Source organism: Talpa europaea, assembly GCF_964194135.1.
Source record: "Talpa europaea genome assembly, chromosome: 7".
Lineage (NCBI taxonomy): Eukaryota > Metazoa > Chordata > Mammalia > Eulipotyphla > Talpidae > Talpa > Talpa europaea.
The window spans coordinates 88,566,188-88,585,622 of NC_140074.1; the positions used below are offsets into that span (position 1 = coordinate 88,566,188).

Below are 19,435 nucleotides of genomic sequence, written 5' to 3' on the forward strand. Positions count from 1 at the left end.
AATATGCTTTCAGTGTTCTATTGATAAAACAAAATGGAAAGTGACATGAATGCCAGTACAACTATTCAAAGTTGTTTTATATACAATTTTAAATTACCCAATAGGAAACAAACTTACATCAAAACAGACCAAACTTTGGACCATTACAAATGACACCAACAAATAAAGTAATCAAATGTTCAGAACCTAAACAGTTGACCAACTAAAATATACAGACAAAATATCAACATGGCAAGTGCTTTCAAATTATCACAATTAATCCACATCATTTCAGAGACGAGGAAAAAGAAGTTCAGGAAGCTATAACTTGTTTTTATATATAACTGCAGTCAGGGGTAAGAACTGAGGCATCTTGGTTGAATTCAAGGTATGCAGAGATTAGGTAACATTTTCCCATTCTTAGAAAAAATAATTATGATTGGGACCTGTTTTCCTCTTCCGGGTTTTAACATCGACAATCACAGCCCTGTTTTTCTCAGTAAAGTGCTTCAAGATGATCACATTATGTGGTTCATTGGCATTATCCATATAAACACAGCGGGTTCCCACACAAAGGACCTAGAACATAACAGAGATACAGAAAAGGCAACTCAATAGCACATTGAAACAGGGAAGTGCATTTAGGTAGATATAAGTCCAGTCTCTTTTGCTTGGGCCTCTGACTTCAACAAACACTGAAAGTTAGGTTTTTATAATCTCTAAGTCTGCAGTCTGGTAAAGGTCTAATGTAGAACTGGTTTAAGTGTTCACTGGATAAAATCATTTTTCATAGTCCTCTGTCCCATCAGTTGAGAGATGACAAAATAAGAAAACAGATCAAGATGAATGCCAAAGTGGAAAACAATTGTACTTTAAGTTTCTTTGTAGCTTAATATTTAGTAGTTACCTATTACTCAAAGTCACCTGCTAAAATAATTTAAAGACAATAATTAATAAAATGAGGCAAATGGCTAACTTATTAAGAACACAAGTTTTTAATAATCTTGGAAATATAACAGAATAGTCAAAGCAAAATATAACTGAAGAAAAAAACTTTGAAAGATATATGCTATAGAGTTGTTGATGTATGTAATAAAGATTAGAAGAGATGACCAGGCCTTCAGAGTAATGTACCTGGGGGAAGCCAACCAGCACAAGCAGGGTGAAGATGTTGGTATGCTTCAGCTGGAAAGGCAGCTGCTTGATGCAGTGGTCTGTGAAGGCGGCAATGACGTCACGCCACAGTGGGGCACTGTTAAGTGACCGCAGGATCTCTGCCATGGAGCACGCCCAGTCCAAGCCCACCCGGCTGGAAGGCAAGAGCTCCATTAGACAGCAATGCACAGGTTCCAAACTCAACTCATCAGAGCTTACTACACAAGTTAGCCCCTGAGTCAAGCTGAAAAGCCATTCATTAATTAGCTTTAAAACTACAGGAATGTTTTTCATATAATGGTGAGTGGAAGGAAAAAAAAAAAGATCCCTTACTTACATACTCAGTCTATAACTATGATTAAGTCACACATGTGTGTGTGCACTCATATTCACACAAAAAAGCTTGGAAGGATGTATATTATAATATCAGACACATTAAGATGGTATAAGCCAGAGTGATTTTTTTCCCTTTGTTTCTGTTTTCCAAATCAGTATTTGATTAAGTCATTTTTATAATGAAAATAGACATATTTTTCTTCAGTCTTGAGACTATTATTATCTATTATTCTCAGGAAAAAACAAACATATATATATGTGTGTATATATATCACCACTGACCACATATTATACCATCAGCTCAGACTGCACAGCTCTATCAATATGGGCTTTAAGCACAGTTGTAATGTTGCCTGACAGCATTGCTAATAAAACATTCTATTCTCACAGCAATTCCCAGACGATGGCATTGAAGCACAATGAAATTAATTAGCCAGACCTCTGATTCAAAGAAATGTACACCAAGGTGAGTAAAGTGGGGTCACTACCTGTCTAGACACACAGCTCCCAGGCTGAAGAGCAGATGGGTGGTCTTCCAGCCATCTGGCACGACGGAATTGTCCCCGGCAGCAAACAGGTTGTGTTTGGCTGAAAGGACCTTGATCACTGCAGCATCTACCTCTGCCGGCAAAAGGCGGATGATTAACTGGCCGAGAAGACCCAGGGTGAGGTGGTATGTTTCGTTCAGGTGGCCTGCATTTGAGATGACAACCTGAAACATGAGTGGGAGGACGCGCTCCAGGTCTTTCAGGGGGACTGTGGGATCCTGCCAACAGAAGGAGAAAGATCTGTTCAATACAAACTCAGGGAATCACACCAGGTAAACACTGTCTCCTTTATGTATTATTTACAAGTGACTAGTAGTGCCAAAGGAGTTATGCAGTGGCTTCCACAAATGCCATATGTACAATCAGTTGTAAATTAACATTCTCAGGCATCACCTCAAAATCTTGAAAACTTTACCCTGAAAAATAAGCTCATTTTTTTCTCCCAAGCTTTGCACTGAAAAAGAATTCAAATAATTTAGAAATACACAAAAGTTAAAGTTCCACCTTCTTCTAGTGCTCAGGAGATAACAAGTGTTAACAGTTTGACAAGCAATCTTTCAACCCGTTATACATATTTACATATAAAACATGTAAAATAAATTAAAAGCAATTTTTTTCTTTGAATACTGCCCTGCAACTTGCTTTTCCCCATTTGTATAACAGCTGCTTCCTAAGTCAATAAAAACAGAACTCTCGGCAACCAATGGAAGGCTGCACACAATCGCATTTTATAGTTAAAACGTAATTCATGCCCAGTGGTTGGATACTTCCTTTGTTTTCAATTGTCATTATTATAAATACTACTTAGGTAAATAGTCTAATAATATACCTTTTTATTCTTGAACATTTAGAATTTTTGAATTGTTATCTCTGTGATTCTCACAGGTATTAAATCTATAATATGAAAACCAGAAGTTCTTGAAGATAAAAATTGTCAAAAAGGCATCCCATTGGAGGGGCAGCTTGGCGTGGGATGCCAAAGTCCAACAAGAATGAGGAAAATGTCCATACAGAGGCCTGGTCCCATATGGGGTGTGAGAATCTGAGCAGGTGAGAAGCATTTCCATGCAGAACCGTGGAAAGAGAGCATGGGTGGGGTGAGGAAGGCACCCACACAGGTAAATGGTCAGGTACGGGGAGTCAGAACTTGCTTTGGTGGCCTGAGGTGAGGGCATCTGAAATAATGTTCATTATCACTTCTTACTTGGGAAATGCAAATCAAACTCACAAAGAGCTATCATCTCACCCTGTGAGACTGGCTTACATCAAAAAGACTGCTATCAACAAGTGTTGGTGAGGATATGAAGAAAAAGGAACTCTTTTACACTGCTGGAGGGTATGTAAACTGGTGCAACCATTTGGAAAGCAGTATGAAACCTACTCAAAAAACTAAAAATAGAACTACCATATGACCCACAATCTTTTGGGTAACTATCTGAAGAATATGAACTTGTCAACTTGAACACCTATAAGCTCCTCCACAATGTTCACTGTAGCATTATTTACAAGAGCTAAGAAGTGGAAGCAAAATAAGTACCCACTGACAGATGACTGGATAAATATTCTGTTATAAGGAAAGATGAAATTTTGTGATTTGCAGCAAAAAGGAAGGCGCTCAAGAGAATTTCATGCAAAGCAAAATTACAAAGATAGACAAATATTGGATGATATCACCTACATATGCAATATAAGGAAACAAAGCAAATGAACAGATAAAACAAAATAAAACTAAACCAGTGTACATTGATAACAGAACTGAGGTTACCAAAGTTTGTGAAGCAGGTTGTGGGTGGGAGCAAGGACAGAAGGAATATAATAGATGGTAGCAGACGTTTTGTTTTAGTTGTTTGTTTTACCTTTTTCTTTAAAAAAAAAAAATAGTAACAATTTGTAATTTATAATCTATTCCCAGGGATACACAGATGACTTATTAACAGTTGGTTTCAGTATATGACTTTCTAAAACCAATTTTTTCCCTGGGCATAATACCACCCTTTCTTTTGAAAAGAAAATGCCATTTTTCTCTTACCAATTTTAAGGGAGGTAACATGGCTGCTAGTAACCCCAAAATCCTCTTCTGGGAACACTCAGCAAATAGCTGCTCAGGGCTTGGAATGACTGCCTTTTCCTTAATGAGCTTCTGGGAAGACGCTTCAGAATTTTCACCATCTGAGTTAAAACACCAAACATTTAGGTTTTGTCAGATCTATTCATGTAAAAAGAGGCAAGTAAACTACTGTCCCTGTGCCACTGAAGAATAAGCTGAGATTTTGAAAGGTGATGCTAATCACGTCCCCTTCTCAAGGAGGCCTACCCCACCACCTCTCCCATTCCCTTTGTTCTCCCCATTCTTGACCCTGCTCTTAATGTACCATGTTATCGATACTTACTGTTTATTGTCTCGCCTCTAGATTTTTTATTTGATTTTATTTTTTTAGTGATGTATCCCAAGCATCTGGATACATAGCAGGTTCCAGATCAAGTAAATCAATAAATAATGAATAGACTGCATGTGAATCAGGATGCTAATCGACAGGGAAGGCAGAAGAGAGTAGATTTTGATGACTTAGACTGATGTGAAGGGTCAGACTGTCTTCTGGAACTTAAATTACACACATTGCAGAGACGGACATTAGAATATTTTGAAAGATGGGGGCCTCCCCGGTGGCGCAGTGGTTGAGCGCTGGGTTGCGAAGCTGCCAGCGACCTCTGCGGCGCCGGTTCGATCCCCGGCTGCTCCCCGGCCACCGGAGGAGGGTCCCACATGGTGCGCAGACCTCTCCTGCCGCCCGCTGCTCCCCTCAGCAGTGTGCTTCGGTCTTTCTGACTGCTCTGCTCCCCGCTCTGGCTCTGGTGAATTCTCTCACCCTCCCGCGCTTCTGACTGTACCCAGTGCATGTATAAACAAAACAAACAAACAAATAAAAAAACCACATGCCTCTATTAAAAAAAAAAAAAAGAATATTTTGAAAGATGGACCCACGAATATGGCAGAATGGCAGGAGTACACCCCTGCTCCAGCACGGAATGGGCACATAGGAAAGATTCTGTCTCCCTGGGTTGCTAGAAGGAGGCAGCTGAGGTTTGCTGCCAGTGTCTTCAGCCCACAGCACCCCTATCTATCTCATGCTATCCCCACCAGTCTTCCTAAAACACAGCTCCAAATTTGCCCTGACATCTTCACCCAGGCATCTGAGGCCCTCCATGGTAGCACGCCATAGTACCTCTTCAGTTTCACCTTCCAGTGCTGAACCCCTACAAAGAAGTTCCCTATAAAGGGACTTCTCTGCATTCATTTGGGGGTTTCCCACTCTGGGCCTAAATGGTCTTCCCCACAGCCAATCCTTGTTGCTTTTTCCACCATGGATGTCCTTCTGCATAGCAGATCCTTGCACATTTCCCTATAGCCCTTCCTTAAAAATCGATTATATAATTTGTTCCACATAATCCCACAGGATACCAATTGCCATTAACATCCACTTATACCTTTCTTCAGAACAGAATCACATTTCATCCCAAATTGCAGTTTGAGATATACCTCTGTCTTAAACTCTCCCAGTCAGTGAGCTCCATGAAAGCTGAATCATGTGTCTATCAAACTGACTTGGGACCTGTTTCATCCCCACCCATTTCACCCCCAGGATTTAGCACAGTGCTTGACACATAAAAAGCACTCAGTGAAGGAGTGGCTAAATAAGATAGAAAAGCAGCCAAAGTGAAGAAAGATGACTTTGAAGTATTATCAGCATCATCTGATACAGACTGGAAAACTATGAACTCTTGGCTGCTAGCCAGTTTTAAATTATGATTGGTGAAGGAAACTCTATGGGGACTACACCCAAGGGGGTGGGAGGGAAGCAAATACTGTTTAAAGATGAACAATGATGTAAAAAAATAAAAAAATTAATATAAAAAAATACAAAATACAAAAAAAGATAACTAAATTATGTGCAACAGCCCATTGGGGATAGGTATTTGTGCATTTTAAAGATGAAAGAGATCAAGGCAATGGGGTTTAAGAGTCTTCACCTGGAAGTCCTGTGGGTGTGCTAGCATTTGCAGAGGAGTCTGAAGTTTGAGTCTGGCATGAAGGATTCTTTGTGAGCGATACACCTTCATCTGTCTTATTTTTCTGTTTGTGATCTAAAGGTCTGACTTCCTTATGAACATCACTCTTTCCCTAAAAAGTAAAAGAATTAGGGTATTACATAACAAATTTACTTATTAGTATAATAGTTTTTTTAATCGTTAGCTAATCAGTCTTCACAGATTAAAATCCATACTCTTAAGATAATAATCACCATATCACATCCTTGCAACATCTTCCAACTACCTTTGTCAGCACCTGCAGTCATATAAGCAATGGCTCTATTACCACCTCCAATACATTCTATCAGCTTTCAGAAGCAAAGTATAAAAAGTTCTCTTGGGAGAAAGAGAAATACCAGGGTATGGATTTCCTTCTAGCAAACCAACCTGACTTACACTTTTGAGAATTTCATTTTGGCAAGGAGAGGGCCTTTCTGAAGTGAGGGGTGCATTGCCTGAGCTGAGAGAGTTCGCTGATCTCAAAAGTCTGGCCCAGCCTGTCAGGGTGACAGCTCACAGCCTGTATTTCCTATGGAGTCACTCAGTGCACCCAAAAGTCACCTGCAGTCCCTCAGCCCCCAGAGTGCTTCCCTCCTATTGTTATTCAGGCTTATATCTAGGATCTAGGCATGTAGGGAAGTTTTCTGTGCATGATGGAGGTACCCAGCCCCTAGACGCCTGGGAAGGCCAGGACATTGGGAGTCAAAGGTGGAATGTTGTACAACACCAAACATCCAGGAGAAGATCCTGACATCTTCTAGAGGCAGCTAACTTCTCCTCCTCTCTCTAGATACTGTGATTTCAGCATCAATCTTACCCTCAATTTCCTTCAAAGAAAAAAGTGATTGTAAGACCGTCCTAAAAGGAGACTGCGACTGGGAGGGCTATTTGCCTTGTTAAACATCTACCTTCTGAAAAGACCTCTGACGCCAAACTCTCTGTAACTAATGTGGTACTTTGTAAAGACAATTAGTTCTGCCTAATCACTTTAGTCTTGACTTTGCCCCTGTTATCACAGGACTCCAAAGACTCATTGCAGTTGTATCCTACAGCACCTAAGGGACACTGATTACTGGTCTGAGGCCATGCTACACACAATCGATGTGCACCGATGGTGTCTCTGGCTAAGGCTGGTTACTCAGTTGTTTGAAACAAACAAACAAAAAAAAAAGTATCTCTAATACCTGGAGGAAAGGAAGGAGGGAAAATCTCTTAAAAGGGTCTGGCATTGGCTAGAAATATGTAAGAGTCAAAAACAAGTGATTCGTATTTAGGTCCCAAGTAGGAGATGATCCATAATGCCACACAGTGAGGGCATTATGGTTCTATTGTGTGACCAGTGGTGGAAACTGCAACTTTGCTAGAGGACTATGAGACAGACCCAGAAGCAGGATACCCTGGGTGAGACCAGCTGCTGATGGGAAGGGAATCCAAAAGGTGGGGACATTTCAGGAATAAAAATAATGCCCTATGAGCTATGTGTAAACTACATGTCTCCTTGGTAAATAGTAAACATTGTGTATCACCTATATGTTGGCTGAATATAAAAGTAGCCACATATATTAAGTGTTCACCATGGGCCAAGAATTAATCTTGTCCAATCCTTATATATATCACAAGGAGGCAGGTTAACAGGAGAAATTAACAAGGATATGGAACTTATTGTGAACACTTTTAAGTACTTTCCATATATTAACTCAATGTGTGTAATGTGCGTAACTTCTCACAACAACCCTACGGAACAGGTATTATAATTATCACCCCTGTTTCACAGATGAAAAAATTAAAACAAAGACACTGCAGTAATGTGCCCAAGGTCTGACAGGGCAGGGATCTAAACCCAGGTAATCGGGTCAAGTTTGTGCTCTTAACCTCTGCTCTGATCTCTCATGTGAGTGGCTCTCTGAAGGTCAACTTGTGATTCTGCACATAAAGAATTGTTATTTACATTGCAGAGCACAAAAGGGCCTGTGTCTGACAGCGTCTCAGCAGGCCGGATGGCTTTCTTCTCTGGTTGCTCCTCTGATGTTCGGGTGGACACAGTGACAGGTGTGGCCTGATTTTCTGGGGCAGAGTCACCATCTGGCAATATACCAAGAAGAGCAAGAGCTTTCAGACCTACATGGGAAACATGAGAATGGTTAAAAGCTTTGTAACAAGGGTTATTTCCTCTAAATCTCATCAATCTGCCACTGTATGGAACTATGGCTGAGTTTTCCCCAAACCAAATGGAAGAGTACTCAATACCAATCTTCCTTGCTTTCTACATCTGATCTCAGACAGTGCAAGTTTGGATAGTGCAGGCTACCTGTACTTTATCAACAACAGAAGACAAAAGACACAACAGGATTGTCTATATAGAAAACGACAAACATTAAAATTTTGCAGTAGCCCCACATAATTAGATTTCTGAACTCTGTCGCAAAGTGATAACAAAATAGCTCTGATGCACAGGTATTATCCACCTGCTACCAAGTATAAGTCTCAAACTGTCTCAAAAGTTTAACATCCAAATTATTTCCTTTGTAGCATCCCTTAGTAAAGTCAAAATCATCTAGATATTTTGGTAGCCAAACTAATAACTAATAACTGTATTCTCATCTAGAATACAGTTGTGTGGCAGAAGGAGATTTGTATATTAGCTTTTTTTTTTTAAAGATTTATTTATTTTTGCATACAAGAGCTGGGGTACAGGCCAGAGAAGCAGGGGGTGAGAGGATTCACCAGAGACAGAGTGGGTAACAGAACAGGCAGATTGACTGAAATACACTGCTGAGAGAAGCAGCGGGTGAGTCAGGAGAGGTTTGCTGCACCACAAGGGTTGCTCCCTGGCCGGTGGGGGATCGAACTCCTGCTGCAGAGGCTGTGGCTTGCTTCACAGTGTGGTGCTTAACCCCTTGCGCCACCAGGGAGGCCCTGTATATTAGCTTTTAAAAAGGGCTGGATTTCTCCAGCAAAATTAAGTCTGGTAGATTCAAATACTAAATACTCTATCCATAGACATCAAGAATTTTAAAGATTTTATTTGCAACTCCTTGCAAATATTTTAGAGAAAACTAAGTGCTATTTTAGTGCCAACTTTTTTTTTTTTTTTTTTTTTTTGATGTATTGTGAACTTAAAATGAAAGAGGCCTGTAAGCTGAGCACAGTACTCTGCTTCTGTGGGAGTTTTTCCTTCACAAGCAGCTGACCAATGGTTTGGTTTCTGTACCTGAGGGCAAATTACCTTTTCCCTGGTGAGCCTTCATCAGACAGTCCCCAGCAAGCTGCATACACTGGCTCCGAAGGGCGGCGGCACTGCTACGGGCCTGGGGATCCAGCTTCTCACCATCCACTTCCTCTGAGCTGGCCAGGTGGGCACTGTAGAGAGCCAGGGCAGCAAAGAGCAGCCAGGCATAGTTATGGATGTAGGGCTGGATGAGGATCTGCTGGTCACTGAGGTGAATGGTCACCATCGGATGGGCCGTCATGCTGTGAGTAGGCAAATGCCTGCAAAAAGCAAGACATTTTTAAGAGCTACAAGCCTTAGCAAGGTTCCAAAAAGGAGCATGTGTATGCTCACGACTTAGCATTCATTACCTCTAAGGCCGTGGTAATTAAAAATTTACATAGGTATGGGCCATCTCGCCAGAAAATTAAACAAACCCTGTATATACCATTTCCGGACTTCCCAACCCCCAGAAGATGCTCTATGAAAACTGGGCTTAGTAAAATTTCTTATTGTGAAATTTTGCAGGATGTGTAACAGCATTTTGATAATGTGAGAAAATGCCTATAATTTTTAGAGATAAATATGAGGTATTTAAGTAGAAAATGATTTAAAATACTTTAACAAATGAAAAAAGAAAAGGAAAAAATTAAAACCTTCCTAATTATAGAATGTGATTAACAGGTATAGGGGAATTCACTGTACTAATTTCTTTACTTGTGGGAATGTTTAAAATTGTTTTAATAAAAACTTTTTTTAAAGTAAGAAGACCCCTTTGAAAGGAAAGGAATACATGGAGAAAAGGCTCTAGGAATTGAGGTCTGAGACATACTCAAAGGAATACTTCTTTGCTGCATAGCATCCATAGCAGAGATCAAAGTCCTCACACACATTGCAATTTATCCTCCGACCTATGATGAAACCCTTGCAGTGACCACAGGTAAACTCCATGTTCACCAGCTCATGGTCATTCTCGTGGCCCTCAGGCTTTACCCCACCTAGGGGAGAAAATAGCAGTGTGAGGTGGATTGGACAAAGGGCTCTTGATTAGTTTCCAAACCCAAACTTATGCCAGCACCAAGTCTATTCCCAATTAATTGCTCAGGACCATCATCTTCTAGAGACCAGGTCCTTCTACCCTGATAGCTCTGGGCATATGAAGATAATCTTAGCACACAACTTCCTAGCAATGGTACCATGGACTGATCTTCCTTTTCCAATGTGATCAAACAGATAACCAATTCCCATCATGACCACTATCTGCAGAAACAAGTCTGCATGCAAATTTGCAGGCTGTCTCCCATGACCTCCTCTGACAAATGTTAAGCACTCATTTGGGTATTGCTGTCATTGAGGAGTGACTAGGTTTTTGCTTACTTTCTCATGCTACAGATAAAAACTGACTTCCCCCAGAAAGAATGTTAGATACACAAAAGACTGAGTGCTCCTTCTCATGCTAAACCCAGGGGCTCTGAGGCCTGTCAGAGACCCTACTAACCTCTCTTCATGTCTGACCTATTTCTATTCCCACTCCCACTAAAATAGTGCAGGTACTGCTCCCTCTGTCACAACTGTGACTGATGTCCTGGAGGAAACTCTTATACAGGCAGAATCATTTTTCCTCAGTATCTGACCATGTTGATACCATGCTTGGAAAGCCTTCTCCTCTGTCTACAAGGTCAAATTCTTCTGGGTCCTGCCTCCCTCAGTCCATCACAGCAGGCAGACACTACAGCATCTGTTCCTCACTCCTCTGTCCCTGGACTTGATATATTCCCTGGATGGTGATGTATTCTCTACTATTTCCTTTGTATTACTCACTTCTAACTTTCTCCAAAGACCAATTCATATCCCACCTCTTCCACAAGCCTTTTCTGCAACAGCAACTGGTAATGTTTCTTAATTTTTTCAGACTAATCTGTACCAGTCACCTAAGTGTGTAGATTCTCATACTGGAATACACATTTTGTGGGTACATCCAGTCTCCTGTTAGACTGTAAATACTTCAGGGGGTTTTATCTCTTATGATTGCACCATGTACTCAGAGAACAATCAACTATCACTACTGTGGATCTGTTTCACTTCAGCATCTACAAGTCAAGAGTATTCAAGTATTTCTGAAATTCGTCTTGTATGTATATGTGTATTTTACTACTTGTAAACACCATATTCAGAGGGAAAAACAATTTCCTGAAAATTCAACTGAATATACATTCATGATTCTGAGTGTTTATCAAGCACCTAGAGCCAGCACAACAGAAGATGGCATCATGTCATAAACAGAGCTCTGTTATTTAGTTGGGGCAATAAGGTTCATATTTGCTATCAGGTCAGAGAATACCACTGGGCATTTCCATTTAGTAAAATACGAATTTAAGAAGGGACAAAGCACAGAAAATAAAAAAGATTTTTAGGTATGGCATACTAGACCATGAAATTTACCTAGGAAGCAAGTTCTGCAGAGATCCATGTCACTGCACTGCAGGCACCGGTAGCGATGCCAAGGGGCAATCTCATCACATCCATCACAAGAGATGTCCACATTTAACTGGTTACAGTAGCGAGCAATAAACATGTGCATCTGTAAGGTGAGACAGACACAATTAACCAACAGACTTTCTTGTGTAGCTACTATTCATTAATTAGTCCATTCTTTAATAGGTACTTGAGATATTCTAGGCATTGTACTAGATACTAGGGTGAGAAGATGAAGAAGCTGAGTCAGGAATTCCTTCAAACAGTTGACACCATATAGTATGATGACATGGGCTTTAACTAGCAAATTCAGGAGGCTTAGAGAACACAGAAGAGGTGGTGTTTACAGACCCAGGAAACACTGCAGAAGGAGCATTGTTTCCTGGTACTTTGAAAGAAAAGCTTTCTGGGAAGATAGAAAAGGCATTATTTCATGAGAATAAGTTGTATTACTTCATGTAGTACATGAAGACTACAGTACAATTTGTCTTTATGTCTGGAAATAAGGGAATAAATCACTAAGTCACAAAGCAGTAGATGAGTACAAATGTGCCAAGTCACCCTACCACTAAAGAATGGTTCCCAGTAAGATATTAACATACAAGAAAGAAAAATCTGCAAAGGCCGAGTTGGTGTGCTCCATCCAAGTCCCATAAAGTGCTGTATGAGCAAAGTAATTGGCACATAGTCAGCATGAAATGTTAAGAAAATTAATGACTCTTAAGAAGCAGATGCCTGGCACAACGTGGTGACAGATAAATACTAATGTGGAGATGGGCATGGCCAGCTATCTGAGCCTTGCCTTTACACATTTGAGTCAGGTGACTGATTCCGTGTATATGTGGCTACCTCTATGCTCGCCACGCAACCTTCTAACTGAAATCTGTTTTCCTACAGTGGGACACTTGCAACCAGAGCCTTCAGCAATTCTATTTCTCATTGCAGGTTAATAAATTAACATCTAATGATATACTTCAACCTCATGAGTTCTTTTTTGTGAGTCTAGTTCTATAAGAGGGAGCCACGCTCTGAGTGAGGTCAAGTCAGGACTCAGGATCCCTTGGGTTAAGGACCAGACTCAGTGACAGCCCTCTTGGAAGAGAGGGCTAGCCCCAAACTCCTAACAAATCACTTCAGATTACGCTAGTTGAGAGGTCTTACTTTCCTCTGCTTCTCTGGATCTTCCTGGGCTATTTTTTCATACCAGTCCTCAAACATGCCATCCTGACACTCATCCATCCATTCTGAATTCTGCTTGGCATCAGCAAGCTCATCTTCTTCACTCCATTGGCTGAAAGGACATAAAGGGAGAAAAAAGTATGCCTCTACAAATAATCAAAGAAAGCAGTGGTTAGCAGACTGTGTTCATGGGGCATATTTAAACTGAGTGGAAGAGGTCACTTTTGTTTTTAAAATACCAAGATTTGCCAGATGCTTGATAGATACATGTCAATAAAAAGAGAACAGTCCATTGAAAATAGCAAACCATGCTGGGTGAAGAATACAGCTTGAAAGGTTGTACCACAGCATAATTCCACTTGACAACCACTGGTGGTGAACCTACTGTGTGCCAGCACCAGGGCCAAATAAAATGGTTTTTTTAGAAGTCAGAATTGGAAATGCTCAGTACACCCTAGTGGAATCAGTTTGAGAAGGGAGTCAGGAGACCCTGTGGCTTTGACTCTTATTAGCTGCTATTAAGACCTCGACACAGTGCTCCGCCCTGGTCCTCCATTTCTGCATTTCAAATAAAGGGTTTTAGGTAGATAATTTCCTGGGCTCCTTTAAGATACAAAATGATAAATTCCCATTATTTCAAAGTACAGCTTGTTTTAGCAAGCAGAATTACAAACAGAAAAGGATTTGCTCACCAGCAAATACAAATCTTTACCAACCAACAAATACACATTCATTCATACACTCCAATAAACTGATTTTAGGCCTATTCATACTCAGTTCTGAGTTGGGTGCCATGAGCGCCTGGTAATGAAGGGTGAGGCCCCATCCCCAAGGATGCCTGCACGTGCAGGCAAAGCTTAAAACAGCAAGCAGAATAATAACTGCAGAACCAGCACACTGAAGCCCCCACCCCTTATCCCCTGCTGTGGCTCTGCTCTGCCCAGAGTCCTCTGCCAGCAGGGCAATGGCTATGGGTTAGTAAATAAGTAGACAACTTTAATTCTATCTCTTTCTCCAGAATATTTCTTCTGGAGTTGATTCACTTATTTCCTAATTGTCTTCTCTTAACTTGTACTTTTCTTTTCCCATTCTCTTTTCCTTTCTTTGCTACATCCATGGGTGGGTAATGGGCCAGTTGAATCGCACAGGAAGGAGAGACACTAAAAAAAAACCTGCATAGTTTTTTTTTTTTTTCTTATACCTTAAGTTCTTATAATGTATAAGAGGTTATTTTGGCCTAAAGGCCAAAATCACACATACATGTAACAAAAACAGAAAAAGATTCTCCAATTCAACAAACTACACTAGTATATCCAAAAATACAAAGGATCCTCATCCTTCAAGTTTACAAAATCACCATCACCACACACCAGACATGGTAGCAATTTCAATATAGAACTCATCTATTCTTTACAAGAATCTTTTGAGGTAGGTACCATTACTATCTCCAGCTCTAAAAATGAGGAAACAGAGACACAGAGGGATTAAATAACTTGCCTGAGGCATCTAGTTAGTATGTGGCAAAGTCAGGCTATTACACTGAGAGGTCAGCTCCAGAACCCATGCCCTGACCCCACAAGCTGTATCTCTGTATCTTTTTTTTTTTTAGATTTATTTTTATTTAAGTATACAAGATCTGGGGTATAGGCCAGAATGGGGGGAGGTGGTGAGTATACCTCTGTATCTTTTAATGGACTTTAGGAAGTACAGAAATCAGGATTGTATTCTTACCTGATCACACTGTCATAGACACTTATATTCTCCTGTGACATTTTCATGAGGAGTTCTGGTAACTGAATGTCAACAAAGAAGGTGAGATCACTGGGTTCCCAGCCCATGTCCAAAAGATGTAGCACAGCAGTCTGAACACAGGACAGAGCAGGCAGCAAGGACCTAAAGAGGCAGAAGTTATCAAACCTGCCCACCACCAAGGGAGACAACAAAAACAAGTGGAAAGCAAAAGGGAACTCTAGCTTGCTGGTTTGGGCTCGCTGCTATCTCCTTTTAAATCTCATACTCCAGACAGACCCTCTTCAAGGGACAGCTTAAGCAAAATAATCCTAAAAGCATGAAGTAAGGTTTCCTAGAGCAAAAATCACCTCCTGGTAAACAGCTATATCCAATTAGTGAAGGTCATGCCATTTAAGACTTACAGGAAAACCTTTTGATTTAAGGTTTATGTCTAAACCACTTACTAAGGAAGCAAATGAGGAATAGTTTTATACTCAAGTTTTAAAACTGCACATAATAATTCAAAAACGGAAGTTTACAAATCTTAGATAAACTATTACCCAGCCCCTTTACAAAAATGTACATACCCTATAGAAAAAGGGCTGGGGAAAACTATATTAATAAGTTAACATTAGCAATTAGTTCTAGATGGTAGATGAGAGATTATTTTTATTTTATTCGTTGTACTTTTCTATACTTGTATTGTTAAGCATGTATTTCTTTTATAATGAGAATAAACAAATTTTTTTCTAGGAATCAGTTATTCAGTACCTGTCATTTATGCTACTAAATCCTTTGATTGCTTTGACCAAAAACAGAACCAGTTGATAGTAAGTATCTCGAATTTCCTTGTGTAGCTCTGCACCACAGCCTTCCAAGTGTCCAAAATAACTAGAAACAGAAAATCACCGACTCAATGCCAGAACATCATTCACTTAACAATCACCATTCCTTACCTGATAAAGAAGCAAGCTGCATGAAGTGACAAAGGAACTTATGTAAATACAAATATAATAATGTCAGAAAGTAACAAACAAAATAGCAGTGAATCCATCTGCCTGGGTCAAGTGGGTTATCTATCAAGAGTACAGAGATGACATTTATCTTTCTTTGTTAGTGTAAGAACAGCCCCTCTCACCACTATTTGAGTGCCAGACATTTTGTTAAGTTATTTTTCACAAATTACCTCTTTTAATCTTCTCACACAGGCATGTCCTCCCAACCCTCTAACCCCCTCCATTGAAGACTTTAATACCAAGGTCACTGTCTTTTCTACTTTTATCCTTGTTGCTTTGGAGATTTCAAGATCCATAGAAATGAGACCCCACCCAGTTCTTCTGTCCCTGAATGCCCTCTGCCATCTGTACCATTCATGATTTTCTTCTCTATCCCCTTAGCCATCTCAGTCTGATTGTCACATTGTAATGACCCCATGTTGAGTATGAATATTCCTTTCTTTCATTTATTGTAATTGTCACAGGCAGTACCACTGAAATCCTGACTTCAGAGCATCTTACTCTGACCATGACCTCTCACCCTACTCACCTCCTCTAGGACTCCCGCAACAGCCTTTTCCATCTCAATGAGTCCCAACTCTTGTCACTGCCTCGTGTTCACTGTCTAGTACTCCCACCGTGCTTTCTCTTTGCTCCATGCTCAGCTCAGGCTCCAGGGCCCATCACCATAATCATACCTTAGCAAGCACCAATTCCCTTGCCACCATCTTCCTCCATGAACTTGCTTGAGAAATCTTATATCTATATCAAAATAGCTGAGTATTGCTGGAGGAAATACCATACAACCAACTTGACTAGCATTACTTTAAATCCAAAATCATAATTCTCAAATAGGCATGCAAAATTGTCAGGCAAGTTACCAGACTGGCTTTCTCAATTTTCACCACTTCACCATTTTAAGCCTTCCTGCCTCTCCTGAAACTGCTCACTACCCCTTCCTAAACCTTCATTTTTAGTTAATAGCAATCCTCATGTTTTATTTTTAAGAAGTAGAAATGACCACACAGAATCCTTATCTTTGCCCTATCTCATCTACCATCCAACTTCTATCTCTACCCACCTGTGTCTCCTCCTGCTACTATAGATAGTCTCCCTGATTGTGTTTTGGCTTTTTTAATCCATCATCATGATATCATACAAAGTAGTTTCACTGCCCTAAAAACCCGCTCTGTCACTCTATTTCATCACCCTGATTTTTTTCAAAGGCCCAACTCTCCTGCTGCTACAATTGTTCCCTCTCTTCCTACATCAAGTTTTCCTCATCATTGACTCTTGCTACTGGCAGACAAACACGCTCAGTAGCTCTTAAAAACCCTCAGGATCTCACATCCCATTCCAATTGCTGCCCTATTTCTCTGCTCCCCGCAAGGCCAAATTTCTTGAAGTAATTATAGTCTTTCTCTACATTTTATTATCACCCACCTCTCCCACACATACCATTCTCTTCTCAATTCAGTTGAATCAAGCTTTTGACCCCATGTCTAGTATGACTATTCCTTTCTTTCATTTATCTGCTACACCTGATCTATCAATGCTGACAATTCTGCCTCCAAAATATATCCTGAATCTCTTTCCATCTCTAATGCTCTTTATTCTCTGGTCCCCACCATCTCTGCCTAGATTACTCCAACAGCCTCCTAACTGCTTTTCTTGTTTCTACTCTTTCACAGAGCAGTCAGTGATCATCTATAAATGTAAATCATATGCTGCCAAGTTCTATATGATACGGGTCCTGCCCTATTTTCTGACTTTACCTCTTCCTGCACCCCCTCTTACTCAGACACACTTCTTTGGGTTAATCCTCCATCCAAGGACCTTCGTGCTGTTCCTTCTACCTTCAGTACTCTTCCCTGTGATCTTAGCTCTTCTTTTACCTGTCATCTCCTTAGCCTTTCTTGACTGACCACCCAAAATAGGTCACTCTGTATGAAATCATCACATAGCAATATCACTGTCTGATATTTTTAATTTATTTTTTATTGTCTGTCCGCAAAAGAATAAAACTCCAACAGATCGCAGATCCTGTCTGCCTTGTCTGCTATGTACACAACACCTAGAATAATGTCTGACATTGTCAACATTTGAAAAATATTTATTGAGTAGCTGTTAGAACAACCATGAGGTACTTACATTAACAACATTGTTGTAAATGAATGTTAAATTTAGCTCACAGCATCCAGAAACCAAATGATAACTGTGTTATGTAGAATATAATTCTCATTGTCTGGTATAACAGAGTTGGTAAGTTCATCAGAAAGAATAAACCATATGTTCTTGGTACTTACTGAAAGAACAGAACCCATTTTTCCTTTGGATAAAAGAATGAATTAACCAGAAATGTAAATTTGTATCTCACAGGGAAATGAGGGAGGTATTGATTAGAGACCATTAGATTTCTTTCAACAATCTCTTTCTGTCTTCCTTGCAGATCTGTAATCTGTACTTACTTAGTAAACTCTTTCTGGCAGGTCAGAAGTTCCAGCAGGAAAAGTATATAAGACGGGTGGAAGCAGTGAGGCTGTCCAAGGGATTCTGAACAATACTGAATTATTCTCAGGGCTTCAAGGATGCTCTGGGCTTGGGCTTTCTTCAGGGAAAGGACCTTTATAACACTGGAGACACAACTCAAGTCAGGAACACCCAGAAAACTCTTGAGCTCTGAGACAAAAAAAGAAAATATACCCTCCACCCAAGTTCTGATGCCATGTAATATAAAAATGATATATATTGTTGTGAGGTATTCAAAATATCATTCGGAAAGGACAGCAGTGCCTGTCCTGAAAGTAGTAACTTTCAGTCATTGATCAGCAGTATTACCAATCAGTCCACACCACATATTCAGAAGCCCACTAACCAATATTAAAAATTAATTAATTAAAAAGGAATTCTGGGCCTCCCTGGTGGCGCAAGGGGTTAAGTCTCAGCACTATGAAGCTGTCACAGCAACTGCAGCACAAGTTCGATCCCCAGCCAGGGAGGTGACACACACCTCCCCACCCCACTCCACCCCACACCTCTGGTCTATACCTCAGCTCTTGTATGCATAAATAAAATAAATCTAAAAAAAAAAAAAGGCATTCTTATATCTTTACCTCCTTATAGAGACAAAATCTTAATTCTTAGGACAATACCTCCATATATGTAGGCCCATTGACAAATAATTTTGTCAGAAAACATCAAATATTAAATTTCTCCCAGGGTTAAAATAAGACAAATTATTAAGGGGTATCTACCAACGGAAATTTTTCTTTTTTTTTTAAATCTTAAAAGTACATTATAGGGCCTCCCTCATGGCTCAAGGGGTTGAGCACCACACTATGAAGCAATCCACAGCCTCTGTAGCACAAGTTCGATCCCAGGCCGGCCAGAGAGAAACCCACATGGCAAGGCAGAACTCTCCTGTCTCGCCCACTGCTCCCCTCAGCAGTGTATTTCCATCAGTCTGCCTGTTCTGTTCACCACTCTGTCTCTGGTGAATCCTCTCACCACCCCCCCACATCTCTGGCTTGTACCCCAGCTCTTATACGCATAAATAAATAAATCTTTGCTTTTAAAAAAAGTACATTATAGTGACATAATTTACATAATATAATGTACAAATATTAAATTTAAATATTTTCTTTTAAATCACAGATTTTTTTTCTTTAGACATTCTCAAACAAGTCTTGATTATCCTTCATGTACTGTTGCTCATTTTTATATGAACTTTGTCTTTGAAC

The 19,435-nt window shown here is 40.2% G+C and overlaps 1 protein-coding gene across 2 annotated transcripts in view; it reads right to left on the reverse strand.

Moving 5' to 3' along the window:
- The window catches only part of ZZEF1 (zinc finger ZZ-type and EF-hand domain containing 1), a gene marked incomplete at both ends in the record, with an annotated part of 109,391 nt that overhangs the window by 21,881 nt on the left and 68,075 nt on the right, over window positions 1–19,435 (reverse strand). The window contains 13 exons of one of the 2 annotated variants that reach the window (XM_084236826.1): window positions 426–558; window positions 1,114–1,288; window positions 1,959–2,236; window positions 4,048–4,187; window positions 6,048–6,198; window positions 8,056–8,225; window positions 9,334–9,596; window positions 10,148–10,313; window positions 11,758–11,896; window positions 12,952–13,081; window positions 14,701–14,862; window positions 15,472–15,591; window positions 18,164–18,328. In XM_084236826.1, the coding sequence (XP_084092952.1) occupies window positions 426–558; window positions 1,114–1,288; window positions 1,959–2,236; window positions 4,048–4,187; window positions 6,048–6,198; window positions 8,056–8,225; window positions 9,334–9,596; window positions 10,148–10,313; window positions 11,758–11,896; window positions 12,952–13,081; window positions 14,701–14,862; window positions 15,472–15,591; window positions 18,164–18,328 (2,192 nt within the window). The remainder of the gene's footprint in view (window positions 1–425; window positions 559–1,113; window positions 1,289–1,958; window positions 2,237–4,047; window positions 4,188–6,047; window positions 6,199–8,055; window positions 8,226–9,333; window positions 9,597–10,147; window positions 10,314–11,757; window positions 11,897–12,951; window positions 13,082–14,700; window positions 14,863–15,471; window positions 15,592–18,163; window positions 18,329–19,435) is intronic. The other variant, XM_084236827.1, reaches the window with a different exon arrangement.